We start from the raw sequence: 8,775 nt of genomic DNA, 5'->3' as shown, positions 1-8,775 counted from the left end.
TGGCTGGATGGCTTTTCTACTATATTATAGCAGTTGAAAACCATTAGGAATGTTATGAAAAACTGGCAGCTGAAGCAAAAATCAACCACAGATTCTAGTAAGTTTAGAGAGAAGTAAACAGTAAAAGGACTGTAGTTAAAATATTCTAGTAAAAATACTGTTCGCCATGTCCTATTGCTAACATCACAATTATATGCTTCATCATTGTATGGTTACCAACATTCCTTGAGCAGATGGCTTATCTCTGACACAACTTGGTTTCAGAAGTAGATGAGTTACGTCTGGTTTAGATCAACAAACACTTAGTATGTATACCACTGAGCTATAGTTTCGACCATGATACAATGAAACACTGGATACTACAGCTTGAAGACAAGATCACATACTTAAACAGCAGCCATGGAAGGTCATGCTGTCATGTTTAGATATGCAATCCACCCATAACAGCTTTCAAACTTACATGAAACTATGGGGGGGGGAGGGTGAGAATACTCAAAAGGTCATAAAAGGCCTTTACAATATGATGATATGCTACCTAAACATGTACCATGCATCTTCTTTTCAAATTAAGACAAAACTTTTTTTGCATGTTCTCTTTCTTCAAAATGAAGAATCATGTATCTTTTTTTTTTTTTAACTTAGAAACTTTTATTTCAGATGCTCCACACTGACATGAAACTTTAATGGCAAGCAGCAAATAATTTCAGATGGCCAGTGAAAGCATCTCTGGAAGGATCGTATAGAACCTAAAGGGTAATAATTTCATAGAGAAATAATAATGGGCAAAATGGACATGAGGCAGTTTGACAGTTCTAATATAGAACCAGTACAACTTCCTTTAAAGTGTACTTAACAAAGAAGAGCGATATAAATACATTAACTCGGGACACAGGTGACGTTCTGAGGCAGCAACATCTCAGCTATTAAGCATTTCAGAAAAACAAGCTTTACCCATCCACACAGGAAGACTTCTGATCTGATCTAAATACAGTAGGCAGTTAATCATAGCAAAATTTACAAACAATCAAACTGAGCCCTGGCCAGGGCTAGGCCTATTTACATATTTGGATCAGTATTATTTTCACCTTTCCTTGTTATACGGATGTTTCTATTTTAAAGGCATACTGAAATTTACAAAATTTGCAAGAAATGTCTGTAAATGTACAACTCCAACACAACTAATACAAACATGAACATCTTGATATAATTAAGTTCCAGGTCAAGATGACAATCTTTATGACAATTTTATAAAAAATTAAAGAACTATGCCCTTCCTCCTCAGTTTCAAACACCTAATGCTGGTGTTGCTGACACTACCCTCAGTAACCATGAGGATGAGGGGGGGGGGGCGCTGTGCCTCTTCTATCACACCTCGGACTAGAGGCAGGAGGTATCGTACCTGTTTAATGATATTGCTGATTGTAGGTACGGAAGTGCAGCTGTACGACATAATGCTTATATAAAGGTGTGTGCATGTGTGTGAACAGTTTTGAGATACCTGTAAAAAGATACCTTAGCTCTTAAAACTAAATCATATCTCCACTGCTATGTACTCGACATTAAAAAGGAACGAATTACCAATACACATAACAACTTGGATGGGTCTCAAGAATTATGCTGGGTGAGAAAAAGCCAACCTCAATGGTTACGTACTGCATGAGTCCACTTACACAGCACTCTTGAAATGACAAAAAAACAGAGACAGCGCACACTTGGCGGTTGCCAGAGGTTAGGCGGGTGCAGGTAGGGAAGGAGGTCACGACTACAAAATCCAGCAGGACCGCACGACAGCGACTTGAGAAATTGCTCAGTATCTGTACTGTTGTGGTGATCACGGCAATCTACACACGTGTGATAAAATTGCATAGAACCAAATACATACACATTCCACCTCAGGACACCTATGCTCTCCCAGGGACAACCCTGTTGCTGGTCTATCTACACAAAGTTCTCTCAAGAAGACTTAAAAAAAAAAAGATGATCAATACATGCTTCAGATCAACTGTTTGCACTATACAGATAAGCCACTATTATTTTGTTCTTCTTTTTGTAAATCTCTTGACTTAATACAATCTTTTTACTCAATTAAGACTTGAATATAATCTTTCCTAATATTTTTCTCATTTTTTGTAAATTAAGATAAAAGATCAAATGATTCTAGCCTAAATTAGGTCAAATAAGAGAAGGAAAAAAAAGCATATAATATAGCAAACACTTCGTCCTGTGACACCTGCAATTTCTAAAGGCAAAAAGAATATTTTATTAAGTTCAGAGAATGTACAACTGCAAATACATGACTTTTTCTGAAAGGCCACTTTGTGATAAAGTACATACACATAGTGTTCATGGTTTCTTTAAAGTGCTACGTATGTTGTCTCTGGCTTGAGAATCATCTATTGCTTTAAAAGGTCTTTCAACACAACTCCAGCACTGTTGTCAGGTGACACCGGCAAAGGTGTAAATGTGGGCAACACGTCTGAGATGGGCTTCAAAAGAAGATGCCCAGGCCCACCAGGTCCAAGTCCAGCTGGGTTAATGAGAGGCACAGCTGCAGAGCGGGGAGCCAAGAATGGATTCACATCTGTTCTCCTTCCACATCTGGACTCTGTGGTTTCTAAATGATAAGATACAAGTTTTTCAGTCTCCTATATATTGTTTACTTAACACTATATATGTGTTTTAGGTTCCTAGACTTGGATCCTGAGTAAATTTAATTCCAATGCTGCTGGGTTCTGGATCCGCTAAGCACAGTCTATGACATATAAAGGGTAAAAAAAAAAAGACAAGCTAGGAAATGAGAGGAATGGAGAAAGAACAGGGGAGGGAGGAATATCGGTATGCACGCCTAATACTTTATTAAACACATTAATATTGTTTGATACTTGAATACCAGTTATATAACTGATGAACTACATTTACTGTAATAACAGCTTTTCAGAAGGTGTTTTCTATGTCACAATGCAAATTTTCTAGCTATTCACCTGAAAGATGGAAGGACTTAAGAACTCCTGTTCCTCAAAAATTATGAAGGCCATGAAAAAAAAAACTGGTTTCAATACCACAGTGATAGCAACCAGATTTAATATTAATTTACCCAAAGAAAAACAATATATGCATTACAGTACCCAATCCTTTTTGTATTTATTTTTAAAATATTTTATTTATTTATTCATGAGACACACACAGAGAGAGAGGCAGAGACACAGGCAGAGGGAGAGGCAGGCTCCATACCAGGAGCCCGATGCGGGACTTGATCCCAGGACACCCTGAGCCAAAGGCCTGAGCTGCCCAGGTGTCCCTCCTTTTTTAGGCATTCAAAGGCTTGAAACAATTCTTCATTAGATTATTTCTCTATAAAGTACACTAAAACCAGTTTTTGTTCAAATGGGGATGTGTTTATGCCCTAATGTCCTGGTGGATGGAATTCTGCTTTATTACTCAAGACTAACTACTTCTCTGTTAAGAGACAAGCATCACTCAGCAATGGGAAACTCCAATAAGAAGAAGCTTCTAAAACAAAGAAAACATTGTCACAAATTCATCAAATCAACTTATGGTGGAACACCCTGGGTCCCTAAGCTTTACTTCCCTGTGAATGACAACTTTCCAAATTCTGGAAAAGCTTCTGGTGCTCTTTAGTAAGCCTTGATCCTTGTCACACTTCCAAATCCAGGATTAAAGACTAAGCTTGTTTCTTGTTGTTGTTGTTTTTTTTTTACTGTAAACCCTGTACCAGCTCAGAACATCACTGGCTTTCATCTCTGATCAATCTAAACTGGGCACATGTCTTGATAAGTGAAAAGGGCAAGAAAAGGAAGAGGGAGAGGGAAAAAGGGGAAGGTATGGAGGGGGTAGGGAGCAAGAGAAGTTGCCACAGTGAATTTTGGAAGCCACTTAAAGATGTAGCAAGACAAGAAGTGTTTTTACTATACATAAAAGTGAAGACATTTAAGTTTAGTGACCAAATCTTTTATCGAAACAAATTTTACCATTTCTTTCAATAAAAGTTAAGAATAGAAATACTCAGCTAAATGACTTTTAAGAGAATTTTTTGAATTTCAGAATATAAAATTTTATCCAAATTTAAGTATCTGACATGAAATAAAGCTGAGAGCATATAATAACATACAGTCCTAGCAAACATTTTAGTTTGTATTAAAATACAAAGATTTCAGATAACAGGGAGACTTTCCTTTAAAAAAAATTTTTTTTATTGGAGTTCAATTTGCCAACATTTAGCATAACTCCCAGTACTCATTCCGCCAAGTGCCTCTCTCAGTGCCCATCACCCAGTTACCCCAACCACCCCCCCCCGCCCACCTCCCCTTCCATTGCCCCTTGTTCATTTCCCAGGGTTAGGTGTCTCTCATGTTTTGTCACCCTCACTGATATTTTCACTCATTTTCTCTCCTTTCCCTTTATTCTCTTTCACTAATTTTTATATTCCCCAAATGAATGAGACCATATAATGTATGTCCTTCTCCGATTGACTTATTTCACTCAGCATAATACCCCCAGTTCCATCCACGTCGAAGCAAATGGTGAGTGTTTGTCGTTTCTAATGGCTGAGGAATATTCCATTGTGTACATAAAACCACATCTTCTTTATCCATTCATCTTTTGATGGACACCGAGGCTCCTTCCACAGTTTGGCTATTGTGGACATTGCTGCTAGAAACATCGGGGTGCAGGTGTCCCGGCGTTTCACTGCATCTGTATATTTGGGGCAAATCCCCAGCAGTGCAATTGCTGGGTCGTAGGGCAGATCTATTTGTAACTCTTTGAGGAACCTCCAGTTTTCCAGAGTGGCTGCACCAGTTCACATTCCCACCAACAGTGTAAGAGGGTTCCCCTTTCTCCACATCCTCTCCAACATTTGTTTCTTGTCAATGTTCATCATTCTCACTGGTGTCAGGTGGTATTTCATTGTGGTTTTGATTTGTATTTCCCTGATCGCCAGTGATGTGGAGCATTTTCTCATGTGCCTGTTGGCCATGTCTATGTCTTCCTCTGTGAAATTTCTGTTCATGTCTTTTGCCCATTTCATGATTGGATTGTTTCTCTGGTGTTGAGTTTAATAAGTTCTTTATAGATCTTGGATACTAGCCCTTTATCTGATAGGTCACTTGCAGATATCTTCTCCCGTTCTGTAGGTTGTCTTTTACTTTTGTTGACTGTTTCTTTTGCTGTGCAGAAGCTTTCTATCTTGATGAAGTCCCAATAGTTCATTTTTGTTTTTGTTTCTTTTGCCTTCATGGATGTATCTTGCAAGAAGTTGCTGTGGCCAAGTTCAAAAAAGGGTGTTGCCTGTGTTCTCCTCTAGGGTTTTGATGGAATTTTGTCTCACATTTAGATCTTTCATCCATTTTGAGTTTATCTTTGTGTATGGTGCAAGAGAGTGGTTTAGTTTCATTCTTCTGCACGTGGCTGTCGAATTTTCCCAGAACCATTTATTGAAAAGACTGTCTTTTTTCCAGTGGATAGTCTTTCCTGCTTTGTCGAATATTAGTTGGCCATAAAGTTGAGGGTCCACTTCTGGATTCTCTATTCTGTTCCATTGATCTATGTGTCTGTTTGTGTGCCAGGACCACACTGTCTTGATGACCACAGCTTTGTAGTACAACCTGAAATCTGGCATTGTGATGCCCCCAGCTCTGGTTTTCTTCTTCAATATTCCCCTGGCTATTTGGGGTCTTTTCTGAATCCACATAAATCTTAAGATGATTTGTTCTAACTCTCTGAAGAAAGTCCATGGTATTTTAATAGGGATTGCATTAAATGTGTAAATTGCCCTGGGTAACATTGACATTTTCTATTATTAATTCTTCCAATCCATGAACATGGAATATTTTTCCATCTCTTTGTGTCTTCCTCAATTTCTTTCAGAAGTGTTCTATAGTTTTTAGGGTATAGATTCTTTACCTCTTTGGTTAGGTTTATTCCTAGATATCTTATACTTTTGGGTGCAATTGTAAATGGGATTGACTCCTTAATTTCTCTTTCTTCAGTCTCATTGTTAGTGTATAGAAATGCCACTGATTTCTGGGCATTGATTTTGTATCCTGCCACGCTGCCAAATTGCTGTATGAGTTCTAGCAATCTTGGGGTGGAGTCTTTTGGGTTTTTTATGGACAGTATCATGTCATCTGTGAAGAGGGAGCGTTTGACTTCTTCTTTGCCAATTTGAATGCCTTTTAATTCGTTTTGTTGCCTGATTGCTGAGGCGAGGACTTCTAATACTATGTTGAATAGCAGTGGTGAGAGTGGACATCCCTGTCTTGTTCCTGATCTTAGAGGAAAGGCTCCCAGTGTTTCCCCATTGAGAATGATATTTGCTGTGGGCTCTTCGTAGATGGCTTTAAAGGGACACTTTCTAATAAAGAATCTGTTTATGGTCTAATGAATTATATTTCAGTTTCAATTCAAGAAAATTTACTGCATGCCAATATAGGAGACATGAATATAAATAAGGCCCTTCCAACCCAGTATATAGAAAACTATGCATACAGATGGCAGAACCATCAAACAACTTACTTCCAGGCACATCTTCTAACATGTAAGAATGCTTCAAAACATTCTTAGATGTCTAAACCAGTTTACTAAACTGCTTTTATAAATATTATTGACATAACCAAGGTTTGGTTACTGAGTGTAACACTTAGATGTGCACAGGGAGAAAACTCTTTCTCTAAACTACACTTTGGGTTTTTTTGGAAGGGTAATTTGCCATTATATTTTAATTCTCAAGAAATGTCTATATGTAGGTATTGTACTTTCAGAAATTTATCTTAAGGGAAACATTAAGGAGGTGTACAAAAATTTATAAGGATGTTCATCACAGCAATATTTATAACAGAGGAACTGAAACAATCTGAATATAAACTATACTTTTTTATATATAAAAAAAAGATTTTATTTATTATTTGAGAGGGAAAGGGAGTGAGCACAAGCAGGGGGAGTGGCAGGGAGATCCGCTCCATCCCAGGACCCTGGGATCACGACCTGAGCCAAAGGCAAATGCTTAACCACACTGAGCCACCCAGGCACTCCTATAAACTACACTTTTAACCCTAATTTAGCAATAAGCACCATTAGTAGGAAAGAAAAACAGGTGACCAAGCAAAGGTTTACTGATTCACCACACTTCCAAGACTAATTCAAACTGGCTTATGCAGAGAGAGGAATTATTCCACTATACAAAGGAAAAATATTTCATATTGTTTAGGTTAATCTAAGCTAATTAAATACCAGATTGCTACATGAATATATGAAGCCAAAATCTAATGCCTTACTGGAATTCTGGAAGAGGTCGCTGCACATTTTCAAAAACACTAAAAACTTAGTATCACTGCAAAGCACAATCATAAATTAAATATTCAATTTTTTTTAATTGTAGAAAAAAATAAATATCTGGTTTTACCTTTAAAACTTTCTGATACATTTATGACTACTTTTCTCCTTCCTGGTGAATCCAGAGGTTTCATATCATGAACAGAAAGTTTTGGTGGTGGAACAGATGGATGAGATTCTGTTTCTAGAAATTTAACAAAAAGTTCTGAAAAAGACTAAAGAAATAATATTTGGGTTATATTAGGCAGATATTAAATTACACTCACTACAACTAAGAAAATGTACCTGCTACCCTAATTAAATGTCAAAAACTAATCATGTCTTCTAAATCACCTCTTTATATAATTAAGCTTTATATGAACCATTAAAACCACTAGTGCTTATGTTTATCAATTAAAATCTTTAGCAATTCAATCAGTAATGTTTGATGACAACATCTGTTACAAACCTTAGTCATAATTAGCTACCCAATGACACTCAGGTTTGCGATCGATGGCACTTAAGGCGTCATCTTAAATCACTCTAGTAACAGCCTACATGGACATGAAACACGATATTGATAGAAAACAAGTATTAGTCATATTTAATCAATCAGTGAATAGAGCAAAAGCTCACCAGCAATATCAGATAAATAATGCAGTGTAGACCTCTCCTTTATTTTTATGTAAACTCTACACCCAGCATGGGGCATGAACCCATAACCTCAAGATCAAGAGTCACCTGCTCCACTGATGAAGCCCACCAGGCACCCCTAAACCTTTTCTTTAAAATAAATTTCATGCCATCCGATTTAAATAGGGTATTTTTTATCTTCAACCAGCTCTGAGTATGCCTTCTATCCTCAATGTCTTATTAAAAAACAAAGTAAAATAAAGAAATAAACTCCACATCCTAATTCACAGCTACACAATTTATTTATTTTTAGTTTTTCAGTTTTTATTTATTTATTTATGTCATCTCTACACCCAATATGGGGCTTGAACTCACAAGATCAAGAGTCATAGGCTCTGCTGACTGAGCTAGCCAGACATCCCAAGCTACTCAATTTGTGAATGCTCATTCAGCCTACCATGCACTGCGTTTTCACATTTATTAACTGCCTTCTCTTGCCAAGATACAAGTTTATTGAGGGTAGGCTCTTTGTCTTCTGGTTTGCTGCTGCATCCCCAATGCTGAGAATAGTCTGATACACAACAGGTGCTCAGTAAATAAGTGCTCGATGACAGGCTGATACAAACACGAATAAAATAAAGCCTCTGTCTTTAAGAATCTCATAATTTAGTAGTAAGACAAATGTCTCTGTGCCTATAGCAGCATGATCAAATATAAAAATACTTAATACTTGGAAAACCCAAAGTACTGTATAAATAAGAAGCTAAAGTAAAACATATATGCAATAAAATTATTTATTTTAAAGATTTTATT

At 37.1% G+C, this 8,775-nt stretch overlaps 1 protein-coding gene across 2 annotated transcripts in view; it reads right to left on the bottom strand.

Annotated features, from left to right (window-relative positions):
• Positions 1-622: 622 nt before the first annotated feature.
• TRIP11 (thyroid hormone receptor interactor 11) overlaps positions 623-8,775 on the bottom strand; it is a 69,520-nt gene continuing 61,367 nt past the window's right edge. For both annotated transcript variants that reach the window (XM_055333660.1, XM_055333661.1), the window contains exons 20-21: positions 7,421-7,565; positions 623-2,614 (exon numbers count right to left, since the gene is read on the bottom strand). In XM_055333660.1, coding sequence (XP_055189635.1) covers positions 2,394-2,614; positions 7,421-7,565 — 366 coding nt within the window. In that variant the 3' untranslated portion in view covers positions 623-2,393. The remainder of the gene's footprint in view (positions 2,615-7,420; positions 7,566-8,775) is intronic.

Source organism: Nyctereutes procyonoides, unplaced genomic scaffold (genome assembly GCF_905146905.1).
Source record: "Nyctereutes procyonoides isolate TBG_1078 unplaced genomic scaffold, NYPRO_anot_genome, whole genome shotgun sequence".
In the NCBI taxonomy this organism is placed as follows: Eukaryota; Metazoa; Chordata; class Mammalia; order Carnivora; family Canidae; genus Nyctereutes; species Nyctereutes procyonoides.
Note: the sequence above shows the minus strand (reverse complement) of the source record. Positions and strands in the feature narration are given on the sequence as shown.